The sequence below is a fragment of the Schistocerca gregaria genome, chromosome 2 (assembly GCF_023897955.1).
Source record: "Schistocerca gregaria isolate iqSchGreg1 chromosome 2, iqSchGreg1.2, whole genome shotgun sequence".
In the NCBI taxonomy this organism is placed as follows: domain Eukaryota; kingdom Metazoa; phylum Arthropoda; class Insecta; order Orthoptera; family Acrididae; genus Schistocerca; species Schistocerca gregaria.
In genome coordinates, this window is record NC_064921.1 from 491,827,276 (window position 1) to 491,851,840 (window position 24,565).

The 24,565-nt window shown below is 40.6% G+C and overlaps 1 protein-coding gene across 1 annotated transcript in view; it reads right to left on the reverse strand.

Moving 5' to 3' along the window:
• Window positions 1-24,565, reverse strand: part of LOC126327996 (graves disease carrier protein-like) — a 184,168-nt gene that overhangs the window by 24,093 nt on the left and 135,510 nt on the right. The window contains exons 5-6 of the mRNA XM_049995936.1: window positions 22,387-22,543; window positions 21,625-21,766 (exon numbers count right to left, since the gene is read on the reverse strand). Of these exons, the coding sequence (XP_049851893.1) occupies window positions 21,625-21,766; window positions 22,387-22,543 (299 nt within the window). The remainder of the gene's footprint in view (window positions 1-21,624; window positions 21,767-22,386; window positions 22,544-24,565) is intronic.

The following is a 24,565-nucleotide window of genomic DNA, read 5'->3' on the forward strand; positions in this document are numbered from 1 at the left end:
AGTTGTGCACACCTAACCTTAAATGGAGGGACTCAAGCCTCCACCAAGATGCTAGGCACCTGACTCGTCCTAAAGGCTCCGGCTCCCATTGCCAGTCTAAAGCTACAGTGGTGCATTGGGTCAAGTAAACACAATGTTGAGGGCGCCAACAAACCAAAACCAGACTCCCATAGTCAAGGCAAGATTGAACAAGGGAACTTTAGAGCTGTAGCAGCATAGAGCAATCTGCACTCCAGTTGGTGCTGCTCAGACAAGCTGACGAAGGTTAGGAAGCCAAGTCAACTGGACATTGAAAACCACTCCTAAAAATTGATATATCTCCACGACAGTGAGTGGATCATCATTAAGGTAAAATTCTGGTTCAGGATAAACAGTATGATGCTGACAGAAGTAAATAGCACATGGCTTTGTGGAAGAAAACTGGAAGCCGTGGGCTTGTAGATGGCTCCCTGCATGTACTGCTCTGCAACACCGGTACTGGTGAAGCAGTACAAAATGCAAACATCATCTACATACAGAGAAGGTGAGATGGACAGCCTGACAGCTGTTACTAGACCGTTAATGGCCACTAAAAATAGAGATACACTCAATACAGAGCACTGCGGGACCCCATTCTCCTGAATATGAGGGAAATTATGGGAGGCACCAACTTGGAAATGGAAAGTATGGAGCAACAGGAAATTTTGGATAAAAATCGGGAACGAGCCCTGGAGACTATACTCATATAATTTGGCAAGGATATGATGTCACCAGGTCATGTTGTAAGCTCTTTGTAAATTAAAAAGAAAGACAGCAACCAGGTGTTGGCATCTGGAAAAGGCTGTTCAGATGGTAGATTTGAGGGAAACTAGATTATTAGTGGTAGAGCGACCCTTGCGGAAACTGCCCTGGCATGGAGCCAGTAGGCCACGTGACACCAGGATCGAAGACAACTGCCGACTTACCACATGTTCTGACAGCTTACAAAGAACATTGGTGAGGCTGATGGGCCAATAGCTATCCACATCAAGTGGGTATTTGATGGGTTTGAGCACTGGAATGATTGTGCTCTCTTACCATCGAAAGATACCATCACACCAGATCAGGTTGAAGATGATGACAAGATGTAGGTTGTAGTCAGACTAGAGATGTTTGATCATCTGACTGTGGATCCAGTATGGCCCAGGAGCTAAAGAACTCCCTCCCTGTAAATGGAGCATTATAGGGTTCACTGTGATGTTCAGTGAATGAGAGAGCATTCCTTTCCATCCACTATTTTAGGGTGCAAAATGCTGGGGGATACTTCTCCGATGCAGAGGCTTGAGCACAGTGCTCAGCAAAGTGCTCAGCAAAGTGCTCAGCAAAGTGCTCAGCAAAGTGCTCAGCAATTGTGTTTGGATTGGGAGATAACATGCCACTGATGTTAATGCCAATTACACCTGTCAGGCTCTGGTACCCACAAACATGTCTGATCTTCATCCAGAATTGGTAAGGTACCACATGGCACCCAATGGTCGAGACGTATCCCTCCCAACATTCCTGTTTCCGTCTTTTTATAAGCTGGAAAATGCGGGCACAGAGCCGTTTAAAAACTATTAGGTGCTGTAGAGAAGGGTGCCGCTTATGTTGCTGTAGAGCTTGCTGATGATCTTTAATGGCCTCAGCGATTTCCGGCGACCACCAAGGTACTGACTTTCACTGGGTCACCCTAAAGAACAAGGGATCATGTTTTCCGGCACAGAAATGATTGTTCTAGTGGCCCTCTCAACTACCACATGGTACCATGTGAGGGAGATTCAACAGTGACAGCAGAGGTGAAAGCTTCCCAGTCTGCCTTTTTTAAAGCCCATCTGGATAGGCATCCATTGGCATGATGCCGGGGGAGTGACAGGATGATGGGAAAGTGGTCACTACAACACAGGTCATCATGGGAACTCCAATGAACAGATGGGAGTAGTCCTGGGCCACAGAGGGATAAATCAATGGCCGAGTAAGTGGCATGAGACACACTGGAATGTGTGGGAGCCCCATTATTTAAGAGGCAGAGGTCGAGTTGAGACAGAATGGTTTTGACATATCTGCCTTAGCCAGTAAGCACAGTGCCACCCAACAAGGGGTTATGGGCATTAAAACCTCCAAAAAGTAGGAAAGGCTTAGAGAGTTGGTGAATCAGTGCAGCCAACGTGTTCAGGGGTACTGCACCATCTAGAGGAGATATATGTTGTAGACAGTTATTTTATGTGTCGTCCTTATCCTGACAGCCACAGCTTCAAGAGGGGTTTGAAGGGGCACAGATTCACTGGTTACCTAGTTCAGGCCAAAGACACAAATTCTACCTGACACACTATTATTGTTGCTACACTTCTTGTAATATCCCCATAAGCATCGGAGGACAGGAGCCAGCATTGCCAGGAACCAGGTTTCCTGGAGGGGAATACAGAGAGCAGGTGTAAAGCTTAACGGTTGCTGTAGCTCAGCCAGGTGGTGGATAGAACCCCAGCAACTCCACTGGAGGATGACATTATTGTGAAGCTGGGAAGGCATGAAGCACGCAAGGAGGCAGATTACACCTCAGGGTCACCTGCTGCTACCAGTTGAGTATCTGTATCCATCCCTATTGTGGATGAGGCATCAATGAGATCCAGGTCCTCAGGGGATGCTAAGATCTCCATCTCATCCTCAGGTGCAGAATTGTTGGAGAATAGTGGTGTTGGGGCCATTGTAGGGTCCTTTTTCTTAGCAGACTTCTTCATTTGCTTGCCCTCTCACTTCTCTTTAGGGGCTTGCTGGGAAGACTTCTCTGAAGTAGCTTCAATGCATGGAGGAAGACTGTGAAGCTCTTCATCCAGCAGCTTTTGGCTCCTTTAGCCACTGGCGATGTCTTCTATGGCATTAGTGGAGACTTTGGGAGAGGGAGTCCCAAGGGACCCCATCTGCACGAGAGGAGCCAGTGGAGGCTGTTGTTTCTCCAGCTGGGGGAGGGGGACTGATGTCCCCTGTGTTTGAGGAGGAGGGGTGAGGGTAAGGCTTGCTCCTGAAATAGGTACTTTGGGAGCAACAGCAGGAGATTTTCCCCATACCACCAAGGGGTCAGATGTGTTCTGGAGGCCCAGAGGGCTCAATGTTCATGGCACAGAGTGTGGTATGACTGGTACTTATGACAGTAGCTGCAGCATATGTGGACGTCAACTGAATGGGTGCAATCATTCAAATTTACGTTTAGGCTCTTGGTAAGTCAACCCATACAGGGTCTTGTACTCCATGATTTTCCACTCATTTTGGAGTACTGTGCAGTCTGGTGAGCATGGGGAGTGCTGCTCTCCACAGTTGATATGAGTGGGAGGAGGCGCACATGGAGTATCTGGATGCAGCAGATGTCCACATTCTCAGCACGTTGTGCTGTAAGTGCAATGGGAAGACATGTGCCTGAATTTCCAGCAATTTTAGCACTGCGTAGGAGGAGGGATGTATGGTTTAACATCACAGTGGTAAACAATCACCTTGACCTTTTCAGTCAATTAATCACCCTCAAAGGCCAAGATGAGGCTCTGGTAGCAACCTTGTTGTCTTTGGGTCACCTGTAAATGCGCCAGATGAAATGCACACCCCACCATTCTAGATTGGGGCAGAGCTTGTTTTCAGACTGCAAGAGGAGGTCACAATGATATAATAATCCACTGGAACATGTTGAGGCTTTTATGGGGAGTGACAGAAACAGGAATATCACCCAGCCTCACAAGCGAGTAATGCCCAGGATTGATCTGGGCATCCTGTCTAAATCAAGACTGCACCGCTTCTCATCTTGGACAGCACTGTCACTTCCCCAAACTTATCCTCAAGATGTTCAACAAAAAAATGAGGCCTTGTAGGTAGAAAGGAGCCTTCAACTTTTCTACCGCAGACTAAACACTGAGGCGAATATGGCTCTCTTGTTTCTGTAGCCCTATATTTCTCCCATGGTGTGGCAAGTGAGGGAAATGATTTAGGGTCATATCTGTTAGTATTGTACTCGACCTTGCCCTTCTTAGAGACTGCTGGCATCATGCGGTCACCAGAAAGAGATGACTTAGTCTGCTTCACTGTGGGTTATCCACCCTGATGCCACCCAATCTGATCATGGACTCTCCCAATGGGTGCCACCCAGCCACAGCAGAATCCACCTGGCATGATAGCTGTTGCCAGGAGTCCTGATGCCCCAGGAAGACAGGCATTTATTTCTTGGCATACGTGGGGAGTTTACAGCCTAGGCATCAGCAGTGCAATCCCTGTGTTGTCAGGGGGCTACCACCAAATGGGTACATGACGGCCCCATCACAATGGACTGGCTACCGTGCTGGATGTTGGGTGCAGAGAAATCCAATATTGTCATGTGGACAGGAGACAACAGAAGAAGATGACATACCCAGAAAATGTCCTCACCCAAATAGTTGAATTGCAGGTGGAGATGCAAAGCCACGACAAGAGGTTCAGGAGAGCAAATCTAAGGGCACTATGGATAACTCATGCACCACGTAAGGCGTCCTTCCCCATATGGCCTACACTTCTGTAGAATTTCAAAAGTGGCAGGTCAAACCATAAAATGGGACTGGAACTTATAAGTGAAAGATGTGAAGCTCCTTTTAGTCGCCTCTTATGACAGGCAAGGGTACCTCGGACCTATTCTAACCCCCGAAACTGCAGGGGGTGGGGGCAAACAACTGGTATTCAGCACAGATGTGTGTCTCTAGCTTCACATTCATAGAACTACAAAGTGGTACTGTTAGTTGGTATGGGCACAACTTGTGCTGGAGAAATCAAATCAAGAAAACATCCAGTTTAAGTCAACTGATCTATTTCTTGACAATCAAGTTGTGGGACACAAGAGAATTTTGAGTGTGGATCACCTGATGAAACTGTGAAATGGTATTGAATTCTTCACATTCTCTCCAATGGACATTAACTAATTTGATAGCACTTGTTAAATCTTTAATGACTGAGATTAATGTCCTCTATGTGCAGTGTGCGTGTGTGTATTTAAATTGCAGCTGTCAAGACATTTTTTGAGACAGCTGCCAGAGGTGCTCTTATTTTTTAGGAATGTGTCTTATTCTTAGTCTATTCACTATTTTTTTCAGGTGTGTATTACTGACTTGGTTGTTTGGTTACGAGATAAATGGAATTTTTCATGCTTTCTCAAGGGAAGATTCTACTTATGTAAAACTTCTCCAACATTGTAAACTCCCATTAAGTTTCCTTCATCTGTAAGCAATAAAGTATTTGTTTGTTCCTCTAAGAGAGTTTATATTTCATATGCTAACCAGGCTAGACCTTGACACAAGTAACTACTTGTAACCAAGCTTTCAACGGACGCACTGGATGTGATGGAACTGTTGGTTTCTAGACTTTATGTGCATTTACTGCTTTCCTGGCTACATTACTCCATGCTGCGGTTTGTGCAAGTGGAGACCAGTTCCCATTATGTGGGGATCACAACGGATTCTACAAGTAACTAGACCATTGGTACACTGTAGAGACTGAAGTTGTGATAACTGTGCCACCTTCAAAAATCTTCTATGAGAAATTGGAGATGGAATTGATTTGTAGAGTCTCTGCATCTCAGGAACAGCAGGACACCATGAAAGTTTTGACTGAGGAAGACATTGGTGACTGGAAGTCATCATAGCATCTACAGCACTTGAGGAGCTAGATCATCACTGACACAGCACCCAACAACTTGCTACATGCATTATGGAGTAGTCACCTATCAACACAAGTAAAGGTCATGAAAACATCGTAAACTGATATGCCCTTGGGTGCAGTGGCCAATTTGGCTGACAAGATAATGGATGCAATGATGCCTGCCCCATTAAGTGTAGTGACTCTATCATGTAGCAGCATACTCCATAGATGAATTTTTAGACATAGGCCAAAGAAATACAGTAAGCATTAACAATTGTACCGTATATAAGACTAACAATGATTATTTGGGATAAATGAATCTTGTGTACTTTGACACGTTCCACATCATTACGAAAGAATCGTGTTCATGATCCATGGAACAAGTAATATAACTAACAAACTAACTAACTAACTATTGCCATCACTGCTAACACACGAAGATTATGACAATCTTGCAGCCAAGGTTGATGTGCTCACAAGACAGATCAGTGAATTTTTATCTCATTGTGATCATAGCAGCAACAGAAACTACTACTGAAAGGGGTCAAGAAGCTGCTCTTCCAGTACCTCTTCAACGTCTGGGGCAGGTCAACATTCCATCTATTGGTATCATCGTAGATTTGTGGACCAGGTATGCAAATACACCATGCCTTGCACCTACCCAAATGCCATGGTAATGAAACATAGGCACATCATCCAATTGTTTAGCACAATTGCAGCATCCATTTATAAGTGTGTGGAAGTCAGGCTGGAAGTATTTAGTGGATATCGGTTTATGTATATTTACTTGAACCCTGTTGCATGAGAGCCGACCACAAGACATCTTGTGCTTGCTTGTGGCAACAACTCTTCCATACCAATGTACACTACACAGCAAATGGAACTATATCTGGTGCTGTGTTATGTCTTTGGATGGGACTTCACAACTATGGATATGACAGATACTAAAATTGGAGCTGATTTCCTAGCACACTACCACCAGCTACCAGACATGGCAACACATGCAAACTGTCCACAGAATCAAAGTCCTGATAGATTCAGTGCTCCAAAGTAGTGCAACAATGCACATGGCCAAGATTGTGGAAGTGGCCAGTGGCAAGTACACAGGGCTACTGCAACAAATTCCAGTCATGATGCGACTTCATGGGGAAGACGAGGATATTCTTAACAACATAATACACCATATTAAAATAACTGATGAACCACCTGTCTCATGTATACCCAGACATCTAGCTCCTGACTGCTTAGCCACTGCTGAGGCAGAAGTTAACCCCACACTGAAGGAAGGTATTATTCATTTGTCCAATAACCCATGTTTATCTCCTTTACACCTTGTACCAAAGGAATGTGGAGTGTGGGGTCCATGTGGAGACTGCCATTCACTCAATGCCTGGACAATTCCAGACCAGTATCAAGTGCGTCTGTTACAGGATTATAATTATGATTCATGTGGTGCAAAAATATTCAATGTACTTGATTGTGCTAAGACATTACTTGGATCACAGTGGTGGAAGAAGATAACCTGGAGACAGACATCATCACCCCATTTGGGTTATTTGAGAGCCTTTTTATGGCATTCTGCCTACAGAATGTATTTGGTTAGTCACAAGTTAACTTCTTACAGCAACAGACATCATCTAAAGGCTTGCTACCATTACCTGAAAAAGTGGAAGCCATTCTACAAACTGCTTGACCAAACACAGTTATAGAATTACATCACTTGCTAGGCGTGCTCAACTTCTACTGTTGACATCTGCCTCGCTCGGCTGAGCTACAAATACCACTGATCACAACACTTGTCTGGAAGTCTGATTCAGTGGATGGATGCCATGAGTTCTACCTTTGAAGTGGCTAAACAGAGAATGGTGGATGCAGCATTTTTCATTCACCCTGAAATGGATTAAACCCTCACACTACTTGTCAATGCAAGCCAAACAACTATTGGTGCAGCCTTACAGCAAAAGTGGAGTGCATATAATAGAGACATTCTTACTGTCTACGAGGCTATCAAGTACTTTTGCCCACAACTGGAAGCTAGACAGTTTACTACTTTCATGAAACTAACTTATTCGTTCCAGCAAAACAACAACAATTGCTTGCTCCACCAACATAACCACCTGGTATTCATCACTCATCTCAGCATGGACATCATTGCCTTTCTCACATCAACAGGATCTCAAGCACTATCAATTTCACTCAAACTGCCAAAGCACAAGAGAATGACCATGGAATACAGAAACTCTTGAAGGAATCTTTATAACCCTTGGAATTGCGATTAGTCAATGTCCCTGGTGCAGATGCCAAACTGTACTGTGACTTCTCAAGTGGAAAACTTGGTCCATTCTTGCCTACTACATTCTGCATGTGCACATTTGAAAGCATACGTAACCTGCATCATCCTGGCATCAGATCAACATTCCACCTGGTCTTTCAGTGATTGGTTTGGCCTGGAATGCAAAAAGACTCCAAGAATGGACTTGAAAATATGTAAAGTGCCAAAAAAGCAAATTTTCCTGCCATGTGTATGTATCAGCAGGGGACTTTCCTGACACAACTACAAGGTTTACACTTAAGTAAGTCAACATCGTACGCCCATTGCCTCTGTTGAATGGGCAATGTTATATTCTCACTACTATCAACCATTTTACTTGCTGGCTGGAAGCAGTGCCAGTTGATAATACCTCTGCAGCTGGAAGCAGTGCCAGTTGATAATATCTCTGCAGATACCTTAGCATTCGCTTTTGTTTCAAGCTGGATTTCTCAATTTGATGACCCACTACATGCCACAATAGACCATGGCCTCCAATCTGAATCTGACCTGTTTGCTGAGCTCAACAAATTCTGCAGCACTGTTCACCACAAGGCCATAAGCAACCATCCAGTGAGTAACAGTATGACAGAACAGTGGCACCATTCTCTAAAGGCAGCACTCGTGGGTCACAAAACAAACTGGACCACAGCTGTACCAATGTTTTACTGGGTCTAAGGAGTACTTACAATCCAGACCTAGATTTCTAGTCAGCAGAACTCGTTTAAGGCAAAGCTCTACAGCTTGCAGGAGAGTTTGGAGACACACAAACCTTCCAATATACTAACCACAACTTAGCATGATTTTGTTCATCAGTCGAGGGTTTGGCCTTCACAAGTTCACCCTCGCACACTTTGTGACATGACAAATCTCCTAACTGTATACATTGTGACCTGTAAACATGTACAGACATGATGCTTCATATGGATGGCATCAAAATCTCACTTCTACAATGGTACACAGGTCCACACAGATTCCTACAAGGAGGAGCACACATTCTGGACCTCTTAGTAAATGGCAGCTTCTCTATCAACCATGTCACATCTGCATATGTTTTCCAGGAAGTACTACTGACTGATGTAGTGTGGCGACAGCCCCGTTTGCCAGCACCACTGCAACCACCACCACCAGCCCTTATGCCCCCTATCACAGACCCTCTTTCAGAATGAACAACACAATCAGGATGATGCTTGCATTTCCCAGCATACCTTGTGGACTGTGCTCCACTTCTCCCGAGGGGGCTAATTTAACAATCTAGGTTACAGTTCTCCTTGTGCAGTGTCAAATCATGTGAGCATGTGTTTCTTTAAATTACAGCTGTTAAAACATTTTTTGCACCAGCTGCAAGAGGCACTATTTTATTAATTAGAAATGTGCTTATTCTTAGAGTGGTTCACTACCATTTTTGGGTAGTGTATTACCAATTTGGTTGGTTGGTTGGTTACTAGATAGAGAGTTTCATGTTTCCTTGAGTTAAGGTTCTTCTTGCATAAAACTTCTCCAAAGCTGTTAACTCCCAATAAGTTTCCCTGCTGTGTAAGCAATTAAGTATCTGTTTGATCCTGTACAACAGCTTATGTTTCATATGTCACCAGGCTAGACCTCCACAGGCACTACTAAGTCAGTTGGGTGGCATATTGGGCAGCCAACCTGACCAATCTCTGGTAAGAGAGCTTTTAAAACCACATGTGACAAAATGGGTAAAAGCTAATGGAGGGAGACATTTTGATGGATATCTTCTGCTATCTACTGGGGCACATTTTCAACTGCCGGTCAACCCCCCCCCCCCCCCCCCCTCGCCCCCACCACCACCACCACTCTCTATTTTTAGTAAACATTCCAAGTCAAATGAGACTGCTTATGAGCACATAGTTCATTCAAAACAAAGTGTACCAACAAACCACATACAAATGCAGAACACAAAATATTATTCCCTGATTAATGAGTTATTGCAAAAAGAGGCATCAAATTCATGGGAAATACTACTTCTTGAAACATTATTTGAAAAACAAGAGTATCTGAAACCAAAACAAACTTCTATTAGGCTTTAAATTTGCCAAAGCTGGTTTAAAGTCCCTGCAAAATGAAAGATGGAAAACACATGTGGTGCACATAAAGAATACAGTGCCATTTAAAGTTTCTGATTATGAATGTTTCTCAATCACCTACTGCACTGACACACTTCAGGACATTTTAGATGATACATATATTCTGTACATGAAATACAAAAGAGAAGAAAACACAGTAAGTGTGGTGTTAATTAAAAATATTTACATATTCTCTTTTATAAATAACTGTGTATACTCAAATAACATTAACCTCCAAGCACTCAATAACTATTCATCACAGGGAAAAATCTGCCCACTTAGCTATTGAGTGCCTGGTAGCAACTGGAGTACAGAGCACTCGGTGAAAGTAGACAGATTAAGCAATGAAAACTCAGTGCTCAAGACAGACTATACCAAGTGTGTCCACAGCAGTCAAAAAGTTAATGGAAGGGATTCTACCAAGTGAAATAATATCATAACACAAATACAATTTCGTAACAACTTATGCAGGTTAATACATTTCTAGAACATACCGTCTGATGTAATGTCAGCAGAAATAGCAGCATTCCAGAGAACCAAGAGGACACCATGAATCATGGAAAATGAAAGACAGTGTGAATAAGAAAAGACCAACAACACAGACCTGCTCAAATAAGAAATTAAAATGTTAAGTAACACATGCCACCCATGCTTAAATTTTTATATCATGCTGCTGAAATTGACATTAAAGACTTTATTGGAGAATAACCAAACCAGTATATACAAAAATACAAACATAAAGAGTCAAATACTTATACCACAACATAAACAACATTTCTATGTGCACTTCATTTTTGTTTAACTCACAGATTAGATAAACTGATGCTTGTCAACAAAATGTAGCCTACACTACAATTTATCAATTTTTGAAAATACAATATAAGTGGATAGATAAGAAAATCTACTCACCAAGTGGCAACAGGAGTTCATACACACATGTAAAGGTTAAGGAAACTTGCAAGCTTTCAGACCCAGTGGCCATTTCTTCTGGCAGAAGGGCTGAGGAAGAAGGAAGATTGAGGAAATCAGGAGAGTATGGAAAAGTCATCGAGAAACACAGTTCAGGGGGTCTTATGGGACAGGATGAGAAAGAAAGACTGATTTTCAGGGACTACATTAAATTATATTTGAAAACCTGAGAGCTTATTCGAATCTAGCATTTCCAGATTTATTTATTTATTTATTTTTAAGCCTGTTAGGGACATGTGTTCAGTTGGGCAAAAAAAATGGGATTTCATGTTTTTTACCTGGGAAAAATGAGAAGCACAATTACTTTTTGTGATTTATTTGTCTTTATTATATTTTAATGAAGAACATGTAAGTTTCAGCATGCTTTTGTTTGATTTTACATATTTAAAAAATCAATGTGGTTGTAATCATAATTCACTTTTCATCAAATCTGGGGTATATTCTTTTTGTGCTTTACTCCATTTTAAATTTTAATTCCATCTGTGAAAAATCCTTTCTACAAAGCACTTAGAACAAGAGATACTAAAGATGAGTGACAAGATGTGAAAAACATTAGAGATTTCATTCTTGGTAAACCATTCCATGATTTTCTTCCATTTCTCAATCACACACTTATTTTTGTTATCAAAAGACTGCCATGTCCAGGCTTATTTTAATTATTTGAAATTCCTCGTATAAGGAGTCCGTGGTCAGCTGATCGATCCTTGAAAGTTATACAGCTTTTTCAAAATGGTCATAATTTATTGGTGATTTTAAGTTTGAAAACAATATCCTGGAAAGAATTTTTCTGAGAAATTATATCATGGTAGCAACTATTTTACAATATTGGTGTAGAATTGCAGAAATTGTTTCAAATAGATTGTTTTGTATTTGAGCTTAATTCATCTATTATTTCTTTTGTTTTACTTCTGAAAAAGTTGTGTTTAATTCTTTGCTCAGTCTTTTCACAAATCCCTTGCATTTCAGCATGCATCTCAACAACTTACAGAGAATCTGATTTAATCTTCTTCATTGTTGTTTCTACCAAAAATATAATGTTATACAAAAATGACAAATACACCAAAGTTTTTTTCCCTTCTTCTCCACGTGGGATCATTTCATTGTGGAAGTTGAGAACAAGAGTTTTCAGTACAGGTTATGTCTTCAATACTCTTTTTGACAGTAAGACAAAGAGGTAAAACTCTTGTGGTGACATGTTTTGTTATTTCTTCCCACTGCATTACACAGATCTACTGAAGTGATTGAAAATTTTCAGTATCAAAATTTCTACATCCACTTCCAATCTATCAGCACTTTTAAACTACAAAAAAGGGCCATTAGAATCTTGTTTGGGTGCAAGCCTAGAGACTCTTGTAAACCCCTGATATTGCCCCATTACCATGTGTATACATTACGGAAACCCTTTTGTTCTTTAAATTAAATGTAATAGGCAAGGACCGGAGACTACAAAAAAACTGTGATATACATGAGCACTTTACCCGACAAAACAGAAACTTACATATGACTCAAATCAGCACAGCACTGTGCCAAAAAGGTACTTTTCACATGGGAGTTAAGCTTTATAACAAACTTCCTGAAAACATAAAAGCTATCACTGAGGTCAATACATTTGGAAAATCTCTAAAGTCATATTTACAGCATCACTGCTTTTACTCCATTGAAGAATATTTAAATTTATGAAATGTGTTATATAAATACTTACTTACATGTAAAGTGTATTATTGTAAGCTTACATATGTATGCCTTGAAATTACTTTCAGCCTGTATATTTATAACTTGACTTGTCCAATGTCTTATGCATAAGCTGCTATGTAGACAACAGGACCAATAAAATACAATGTACAATCTACAACAATCAATGCTGTATTTTGCAGCACTGTGGAGAACATGGACGGGACAACCAGATTTGACAATTGTATCATTTTAAGGTAAAAGAAGCGCCGGTAGACAGGCACAATAAAATAACACACAAACACACACACAAAATTAAGAGCTTTCACAACCGGCGGTTGCTTCGTCAGGAAAGAGGGAAGGAGAAGGAAAGATGAAAGGATGTGGGTTTTAAGGGAGAGGGTAAGGAGCCATTCCAATCCCGGGAGCGGAAAGACTTACCTTAGGGGAAAAAAGGGATAGGTGTATACTCTCTCTCTCTCTCTCTCTCTCTCTCTCTCTCTCTCTCTCACACACACACACACACACACACACACACACACACACACATCCATACATATACAGACTAATGACTGTATATGTATGGATGGATGTGTGTGTGTGTGTGTGTGTGTGTGTGTGTGTGTGTGTGTTATTTTATTGTGCCTGTCTACCGGCACTTTCCCGCTTAGTAAGTCTTGGAATCTTTGTTTTTAATATATTTTTCCCATGTGGAAGTTTCTTTCTATTTTATTAAGGCAAAAGAAGTGAATAAATGGAATAGTTTCTGCTGCAGTTTACAGTAGTAGTGTCAGCAGCAAATGCTAAAACTTTATGTACATCCAATCCACCCAAAGCGTATATTAATAACTTCAAAACTTTATATTCACATTCATCATTACATTTTACAAACTCCAGTAGATGGTTTACAAGCCCAGTATCGTAATCTAAGAATTGTATGCAAATTGGAAACATTTTTCTACCTTGTTCTTTTGTACCTGTCACTACAGAAAAGTATAGATTTTCTTGTTGGATGTTCTTTAAGATATTTTTAACAGATTCTTTGGACAGTACTTCACATACAACAGCTTCCACTTTTGTTCTTCTGTAGCTAAAACTTTGAGCAATTTTTGAATCACTACATAATGTGCATGAACAATCCATACTATTGTAATTAAGAGAATGCTTTACCATGTGATAAAGAGATTGGAGTTCTTCAGTAGTAATCTTATAAGTCTCTGAGACAGATAGTTCAGGCTTTGAGAAATATCTGTATAAGTTACATGATGCTCTATTGTTAAAAAAGTCATGTGACATTTAGTAGATGCATGTTGTTTTACATCAGCAAAGCCTCCATGAGCACATGAGAAATCTTCATTGGATTGGTGACAGTATGCCTTGTACGAGTTTTCTTTTCCTTGTCTTTACCAGGAATAACTATTTTCCCAATTCAGATAACACTTCGTAAACCTGTTCTCTTTCTCAGAATTTCTTGATGAATTATCTGAGTCACTGTCACTTAAATCACTCATTTTGTCTATAGCTTTAGAAATTATTCACAAGTGTAACTTGTTCAACACTCAGCAGTTCTCACAAAACAATGAGCGAAATTTTAAACTAGAATGACAATCAAGAATTGAATTTAAAAATCCTTGCAGTATTGTAAACACATGCTGGTATAGTACTTAAAGGAATTAGCAAATGAATGAAAATGTTAAATCAAAATTGTAGAATGAAAGTGAGATGGATAATAAATAAATAAAAGAATGTAAAACAAGCAGACAGAGGCAAACAGAGATACATGGCACCGTGCGAGAAGTTGGGAATTGGTGAATATCGCCCCCCCCCCCCCCTCCCCCCCCTCCCCCCTGCCCCAGCACTATCAAAGACTGACAGTTGAGATAATCTCATCTTCATGTGGTACTTGGGGTATATTTGGGTATATAAGAGGTGCCTGACAGTGTAGCATGTTAGATTTTGCATTGAAAATCGAACAAGGGTGAAATACAGGATGTCCCAGGAAATATGAGACATCTGACAACACTATTCTGATTCCATGCAACTTTCTTTGATACTGACTTCATCCTCACTGAGGGTCAGCTAAACACTTCTTTTCACGTTAAACCAACTGACAAGCAACAGTGCTTTGATTTTGACAGTTGCCATCCTTCCCAATGCCAGATGCAGACTTTTTACACAAATACACCACCATTCTCATTTCAGCCTTCACTGGACATGATTATCCAACCAGCTAGTTCAAAATAAAATTTCCCAGGCTATCACATCCAACCCTTGTACTGCTCACACTTTCAAAAAATAGCTTAGGAACACACCTCTTGTCACTCAGTATTATCCAGGTCTTGAATGAATAAATCAGTTACTTCAACAAAGCTATGTCTTCCTCAAATTATGCCCTGAAATGAGATCCACTCTGCCTGACATTTTTCTCACCACACCTAGAATAGCTTCTTGTCACCTTCCCAATCTCTGCAATATCCTGGTCAAACCCTATGCTCCTCCTGCATCCATTTCCTTATTTCCTACCTCATGGCTCCTATCCCAATGACTGTCCCAGCTCTAAGACTTGCCCAATGCACCCTCCTACCACCACCTTTACAAACCCTGTAATTAGCAAAAGATACACTATCGAAGTGAGAGCCACCTGTGAAATGACATGCCATGTATTAGCTATGTTCAGCCTTTTACATTGGCATGACTACTGGCAGTTATCAATCAGAACAAATGGACATAGACAGTGGCTGTACACTGGCAACACACAATATCCGAATGTAGACCATTATCTACAACATGACACTCATGACTTTGGTGCTTGTTTCGCCACATGTGCCACTTGGTTTCTTCACACAAACACTAACTTCCCAGAACTCCACAGGTGGGAACTGGCATTACAGTATTTTGTTGCTTCTTGCCACCCACCTGGCCTTAATTTACATTAATCTCTTTGATCTCAGTGTTTTTGCTCGGTAATTAATTCTTTCTTCAGTATCTTTTAGTCTTCTGTATCTTATTTTCTGACCTGTCTATTTTCCCTACATCCCACATCTACTACCTACAATGTACTTAGCTTTCCACTCTTATCAATTCTTGCATGATGTTTTGTCAGTAATCTCTGTATTATGTATTACCCTATCTTCTATTTCCAAGGCCTCATATTTTCCAATCTCATCTGGTGCCGTCCCCAACAATCAGTCTTTCCTTCTCATGCCACCCAGTAAGTCTCCCTTGACCAAAGGTTCTGGATGACTTTTTCAAACTCTCCCCACTTCTGAAAACTCACCAGATCTTTATCTTCATCCCTCTTTCTTCCCCTTCAAATCTTCTGCATCTTCTGCCACTGACTCTGAAAGCTTGCAGATTTACTTATCCTTGATACATGTGTGTTCTCCTGTGTATGCTACAACTTAGTATCATTCTATAAGGTTTAGTTACATTCAGAAAATATATTTTTTAAACAACAGATCCAAATTCAAAACACAATGATTTTTATTTAACTTTTATACTTGGTAGTTGAAATCAATTTGGGTTCCAGAGCACTGTAGGAATATGTAAGCCAATACTAAACCTACAACATATCTCAGAGGACAGTCAGAAAACAGGCAAATCCATGTTCCAGTATATGCACATTTATACACTCTTGGAAATGGAAAAAAGAACACATTGAAACCGGTGTGTCAGACCCACCATACTTGCTCCGGACACTGTGAGAGGGCTGTACAAGCAATGATCACACGCACGACACAGCGGACACACCAGCAACCGCGGTATTGGCCGTCGAATGGCGCTAGCTGCGCAGCATTTGTGCACCGCCGCCGTCAGTGTCAGCCAGTTTGCCGTGGCATACGGAGCTCCATCGCAGTCTTTAACACTGGTAGGATGCCGCAACAGCGTGGATGTGAACCGTACGTGCAGTTGACGGACTTTGAGCGAGGGCGTATAGTGGGCATGCGGGAGGCCGGGCGGACGTACCGCCGAATTGCTCAACACATGGGGCGTGAGGTCTCCACAGTACATCAATGTTGTCGCCAGTGGTCGGCGGAAGGTGCACGTGCCCGTCGACCTGGGACCGGACCGCAGCGACGCACGGATGCACACCAAGACCGTAGGATCCTATGCAGTGCCGTAGGGGACCGCACCGCCTATTCCCAGCAAATTAGGGACACTGTTGCTCCTGGGGTACCGGCGAGGACCATTCGCAACCGTCTCCATGAAGCTGGGCTACGGTCCCGCACACCGTTAGGCCGTCTTCCGCTCACGCCCCAACATCGTGCAGCCCGCTTCCAGTGGTGTCGCGACAGGCGTGAATGGAGGAACAAATGGAGACGTGTCGTCTTCAGCGATGAGAGTCGCTTCTGCCTTGGTGCCAATGATGGTCGTATGTGTGTTTGGCGCCGTGCAGGTGAGCGCCACAATCAGGACTGCATACGACCGAGGCACACAGGGCCAACACCCGGCATCATGGTGTGGGGAGCGATCTCCTACACTGGCCGTACACCTCTGGTGATCGTCGAGGGGACACTGAATAGTGCACGGTACATCCAAACCGTCATCGAACCTATCGTTCTACCATTCCTAGACCGGCAAGGGAACTTGCTGTTCCAACAGGACAATGCACATCCGCATGTATCCCGTGCCACCCAACGTGCTATAGAAGGTGTAAGTCAACTACCCTGGCCAGCAAGATCTCCAGATCTGTCCCCCATTGAGCATGTTTGGGACTGGACGAAGCTTCGTCTCACGTGGTCTGCACGTCCAGCACGAACGCTGGTCCAACTGAGGCGCCAGGTGGAAATGGCATGGCAAACCGTTCCACAGGACTACATCCAGCATCTCTACGATCGTCTCCATGGGAGAATAGCAGCCTGCATTGCTGCGAAAGGTGGATATACACTGTACTAGTGCCGACATTGTGCATGCTCTGTTGCCTGTGTCTATGTGCCTGTGGTTCTGTCAGTGTGATCATGTGATGTATCTGACCCCAGGAATGTGTCAATAAAGTTTCCCCTTCCTGGGACAATGAATTCACGGTGTTCTTATTTCAATTTCCAGGAGTGTATAAAGCTTTTGATGATGTTGAATGGAATCTACTCCAGAAATTCTGAAAGTAGCAGTGGTAAAATACAGGAAACAAAAAGTTGTCAACAACTTGTACAGAAATCAGTCTGCAGTTCTTCACATCGAGGGTCATGAAAAGAAAGCAGTAGCTGATAAGGGAGTGAAACAATGGTGTAATGTATCCCGTATGTTATTCTATTTGTACACTGAGCAAGTTGTGAGGAAAACCAAGGGAGAATTTAGGAAGGAAATTCAATTTCAGGGAGAAAAAATAAATATTTCAAGGTTTGCTGATAAATGTAATTCCCTAAATGGCAACAAATGACTCTGAAGAGCAATTGAATGGAATCAATAGTGTCTTGAAAAGAAGTTATAAGATGAATATCAGTGAAAGTAAATCAATGGTGGACAAATGTTGTCTAAATCTCGAGAAGCTGATGAAATTATATTAGGAAATGAGACACTAAAAGTAGTAGAAGAGTTTTTTTTTATTTGAAGAGAAAAATAACTTACAATTGCTGAAGTCTAGAGAAATAAAATGCAGACTAGCGATAGCAAGAAAAGCATTTCTGAACTTCTCAAAATGAGAAATTTGTTAAAATTAAATGCAAGTACTTGCTACTTGTCAGGTGTGTGGGCTTGTATGATAGTGAGACATGGATGATAAACTGTTTTCAGACAAGAAGGGAATAGAAGCATTTCAAATGAATAACTGATGAAGAGATACTGAACTGAATTGGAAATACAAGATATATATATTGCAGAACTTCATTAAAAGAAGGGATTGATTGACAGCTTTCATAAAGAAGCATCAAGGAAGTCCATGTGGTGATGGAAGAGGTGTGGCTAAAATTTGCAGGAGACCAAGGCTTATTATAGGAAGTAGGTTCATATGAATGTAGGCTGCAGTAACTATGCAGAAATGAAGAAGCTTATGCAAGAGATGAAGAAGCTTGCACAGGACAGACTATAATAGAAAGCTGCACCAAACCAATCTTCAGACTGAAGAGCACATACACAACTAGCACAGTTCTTCTTGTCTTAAGATCACATATCAGAAGAATGTTTCATTTAACAAACTTCTAAATGATTGGCTACCAGCTGCAAAAAGGTCACTTAGTCTAATTTAATAGAAATGTCACCACGTACACTCCAAATCCAATATGTGGTTATCCAATAAACCCATTCACTACAGCAATCTGTAGACCAGGTGTGGTCAAATAGTGGCCTGCAGTCCACATGCGACCCACTAATGATTTTGTTTTGTGGGCCACTAAGACAGTCAGAATTTTTATAACACAATATTACCTTCCCTGAAAGGCAAACTTAACTAATGCATGCAACTCTTTTAAAACGTGCAGCCCTCCGATAATCTCTGCCTCCACAAAGTGGCCCCCACACCAGAACTATTGTCCATCCCTGGTGTGGACAGATCACACTACTTCTTAAAGTTGTAGTATACACTATGTAATCCAGAGTGAGAATTTCATTGTGTGTACTACTTCCCCCTCAGTATTTTTGGGTGCGGGATAGTTAAAAAAGGAGAGTTGATATCAAGAAGTACACCTGTCTATAAAGGAGAATGCCAAAATAAAGGTGGCAAATTCTTCAAGATCATCCTTGGAAACTGCTAGGGTGCTCCTAGGAGGTGAAGCACAAGAACAATATGTTCTCCCTGTGAGAAGTGATTGAACACTAATGAGTTGTGAGCAGTCATGCCCACAGGAACTAGCTCAAATCATAAGACATTAGATGTCAAGTTTTTGACATGGTAGGAAACAATTAGACTCAGCCACCTTTACATTTTCATCTCTCAAAGCTACCCATTCTTTTTCTATTATATTCCTTTCCACCATTTCATTGAATCATTGTTTAATGCTCCCTTCAAAACTCTCCACAGCCAATGATTCTTTTAATTTATCCAGGATGCACCTCTTTAACTTCCTGCCTTTTTGAAATTTCTTCAGTTTGAATCTGCATTCCACATTTACCCTTGGACATGATTTGCAGCTTAAAATTTAATTACAAATCTGTTTTATTCTATCTGAAACCTTCTTGTGTCTCCACGTTGTTTCCACAATATACAACTTTCTTTCCTGATTCTTCAATAAAGCAAGAGAAATTACAAAGTTCTGCTCTATATGAAGTTGTACTAGGTTGTTTCACATTTCATCCCTTTCTCCAGTCCATGCTCTCTTACTACTTTTCCTACTTCTGAATTCCAGTGTCCCATCACAATTAAATTTTTGTCTCTTTAGACACACTGAGTATTTTTTTTATTTAATTTAATTTTTTATCTCATCATACATTTTCTCCAATCTCTTCATCATTTGTAAATCTAGTAAGCATACGTGTCTTTGAACCGTGTTTGGTTGTGGCTTTTGTCTCATCTTGACTGTTATGATCTGTTCTCTATGCTGTTCACAGTTCTTTACCTTGCTCATTATTAGACCTACTCCTGCATTACCCCAAAGAGCTGAAGTCCTCTTTGTCCAATCATCATACCTCGTTAGTTCTCACTATATCTAACTTCAGCCTGTTAACTTCTCCTTTTAAATTCTGTAACCTAATACTCTTTCCAACCCATAGAATGTCAGATTTGTTTTTCTAACAACAGCATGCTCCTGAATTGTCCCCACCTGGAGATCCAAATGGTCTACTATTCTGGCTCCAACTGTTTTAATTGTTTAATCATACTGCTTAATGAAATTTGAAACATCACTGTTAGGGTCCTGCTAGAGCTGCCAGATTATTATTTTCTCAGTCAGTTACTGAGAAATGGTTCTTTAATATGTGTGAATATGATACTCATTAGCACCCATGACCTGAGACTTTATTCCACTTTTTGTTATATAGTCACTTCCTACATCCTTATTTTATGCCTGCAGTAACGGGATAGTAACTTACAGCAGTCTTATATGAGCATAACACAAATATTTACAAAATATCCATTCCAGCAATTATATTATCTGGACATCAGTGAGAATTGCTTTTTTATTTTACATATTTCAACGTTAATGTCTATTTACAATACTTCTCCTTCTCTTCTTTCCATTCAGTCCCACAGAGTAAAAAATGTCAGCAATAGTAAGTAATGACAGTACCTTAAAAATTGTGCAAGAGAGCAATTTTATGAAATAATATTGACCTCAGAATCTTAAGTGACATGTTTCTTCTGTTAGTTCACTCTCACTGTTACCTTTACAGTATACTAAGTCAGTTGAGAGTGAACATTTTTTTTTTTTTTTTTTACAGAATAGCTTATTCAACAAGTTCTATATATCTCCAGTTTAATGGTATCAATGAAGAAGCTGTACTACTACAAAAAAAAAAAAAGTTCAACATCAATGCTACACAAAAAAGAGTGGCTAAAATTTTACAAAGGTCATGTAATATTTGTAATCTGCCAAATACATTCCTTTTAGAATGAGATTTTCACTCTGCAGCGGAGTGCGCGCTGATATGAAACTTCCTGGCAGATTAAAACTGTGTGCCCGATCGAGACTCGAACTCGGGACCTTTGCCTTTCGTGGGCAAGTGCTCTACCATCTGAGCTACCGAAGCACGACTCACGCCCGGTACTCACAGCTTTACTTCTGCCAGTATCCGTCTCCTACCTTCTAAACTTTACAGAAGCTCTCCTGCAAACCTTGCAGAACTAGCACTCCTGAAAGAAAGGATATTGCGGAGACATGGCTTAGCCACAGCCTGCCTTTTATCCCTATTATTTTTCATTCACATACATCTCTACAGTATAATAGAAGTGATCATTACTGACAAATATTTGTGTATAATTATGAAACTAAAGTAATGTTTTAGTCTCAATTAGTAAATACATTGCATCATGCAGTAAACTATAAAGTGAAGTTGACCCATAAATATCAATGCTATGCTACAAACCCAAATTTCCGTGTATCTGGATTCATCATTGCTAATTGCATCCGACGCCTTGTTACATCCAGTGGGTATGACACTGACTGTGCCACAGCTCCAGCTAAACCTCCACATAAGAGCTTTGCTGGCACAGCCAAAACAAGGCCACCTAGTCACAAATTTAATTTCAGTTCAAATAAAATTTATTATTACAAAAATTGTTTCTCTACAATTAACTGGTGTCACACAACACACACACACACACACACACACACACACACACACACACACACACACACAGTTGGCAAACTGTTATTCTGCTATCTGGTAAATGCTACAATGAAAATGTTTTAAAATAAAATAACTCATTGAACAATGCTGTGCAGCCAACAGCTGTTACCTAAAGAAAAATAACATTACATAAATATTCTAACATTTTGGCCACTGTGAAACTAATGTGACACCAAAGTTGATTCTGGGTACGTAATTCTGCAGAAATTAAATATTTCTGTGATTTAAGCTCTATTTTTGACAACAGAAGGGATACAGATGTCTCAGAATGCTGACTGCCATAATAAACACATGCTTGCAATTTGGAAAGCATTTGCAACATATTCAAAATATTTCTAGAGGTCAGAATTCAGTCAAACAGTATGTTACGATTGTGATAAAAAAATATCATATATGTGTGTATTTTCTTTCTTTATATTGATTTACTTATCATTCCTCATCCCAAAATCAAACTAATTAGTCTACATGAAAGTTAACTGGAAGTTGTTCTGCAAATACCTGTGTTGCGAGGGCACGGTTGACAAGTTACATTAGGAATGTATTTCATGCAGAGGTATTTCAGCTTCTCAAAACAGTAGAATGAGAATCCAGCATATGGGACCATACCACATAATGTTGGTACAAATCCTCGATACAGTGCTCTGATGCCACCTTCCTGAAAAAAGCCATTATCTTAAGTTTCTTTACAATTAAAATTTTAGGAAGTATATTAGCTCAAAATGATTATCCATATAGTTACTTGCTAATTGTCAAAAGTCACTCAACATTTAAATGATATCATTTTAGAAATTTTCTACCCATTTACAATAAACTCGTCATATGTAAAGGTTTATAAGCAATCCATGTCAATTTCAGAACCCATCACAAAAAACTTTTTGCATTAAAGTGACTGACTAAGCTGTGTGTTGTAGCCTGAGTCACAGAAAGGAATGTGTAGAGAGATGTTCATACATGCAGTCACATGTTATCATTCCAATATCCTACCCAATCTCTCAACACAGAGCATGTTTAGAACAACTGAACTAAGACAGACTTGAAGTCAAAATGGCTCTTTCCAGCAGGTAAAGTACTTGTTCCAGGTCTGAGTGTACACCATTTGTTGTAATGTTCTGGTATTTGTTATTCATTCTGTTTGTACATATAGCCTTCCACCTTGTGCAAAACATTTCTAGTTTGAATGTTTTTTCATAATTATTGTATTTTAAATGTACTGAGTGACTGAAAGTAATGATAATGTAAACAGCCTCTAGATTGTTAATAGCAGGAGCACAATAGTTTGTTGAGCACAAACCACCTATTCAGCACACTCCACAACTCACTGATTAGATGCATACTTGCTAGATAGATGCTTATTTGTTAGTACTTTGGACTATGTTTGAAACACCTCAGTAGTGTTTTCTGAGGTGTTTCTGTCAGTTACAGTTTAATATGAAGCTGATATTCCTTAAATGTGTTTCTGCAAAACCTGGTTATGTACATCATTATTCCTTTATCTTTCTCCTAGTTCCAGTCTCACATCACAATGAAACCTGCTGTGAGTAATCTGTTCCGGCCCAGTAATGGTCTCACAATAATTGTCACCATTAGTAAAATCTCTATCCACAAAAACATCATAATTCCTATCTACAAAAATCCATTTCACTTTAATGAAACCCAGTGTATCCCATTCACATGTAACCTCAATTTTTAACGACAATCATAAACACTGATTTAATACTCGGTATCATAGCATTACACAATAATGTGACTTAGGTAGAGATAGAAAAATAGATTTTACTCAGTTTTCCTATCCTATTTATTTGTTATACTGACTACTGTACATGTAGAGATACATCCTTTTTGTGCATCCAGCACCTCTTTCACAGTATTGACTCAAAATTGTGAATACAAGGACACCAATGAGCACCTTATTACAGGAAATTCACCACTAGCATCAGGTACCCACTTTCTTCTTATAGTGCCAGTGGCAATAAGCACATAGCACACAAGACACAGCAATGATGAGCTAAAATCAACAATTACCACTTCACAGCAACTTATCTTTACAAAGGGAATTGAATCTGGATTGAGGTGCAAACATCCTCTCAAGATGCACGACCACCACAAGCCACAAGTTGGGGATGATACATTGTCTTGCTGAATCAAAATTCCTATGGAGCAAGGTAGTAAAACTGCTGTTGACCATTAAAATCACACAAATGTTAGCACTGATAATCCAGCAAAATAGCACTTGACTGGACACCAAGGGGCCACACGATTGAATCTCAGTTGAACCTTGGATTCTTCAGGCTATGTTTTAACCTAGCCTTCACCTCTCAGTGATGTGAGGAACTGCCAGAAATGGCTCATGGTTCAGGTCCCATGTTAAACTGTAGCTTGGACAACTGGGGTAGGTTAGGGACACACAAGTTACTGAAATGGCGTCCAATTGAAAGACCTGCACCAAGTCAGTGTGCTGTACTAAATCATCATCATTATCATCACCAGTACCACCACACAAACATACTGTGAGGGGCAGTAAGAATGATGCCAAATGTTCCATGAACTTACATGAGCAAAAACTTTATCTTACATCAGGATTCATTACCTCATGCAACTTTTTACACTCATCTGCTGACATCATATACCAACATATTCCGTGTCCTGGTGGCCATATTAAATGCATTTGCAATAGTGA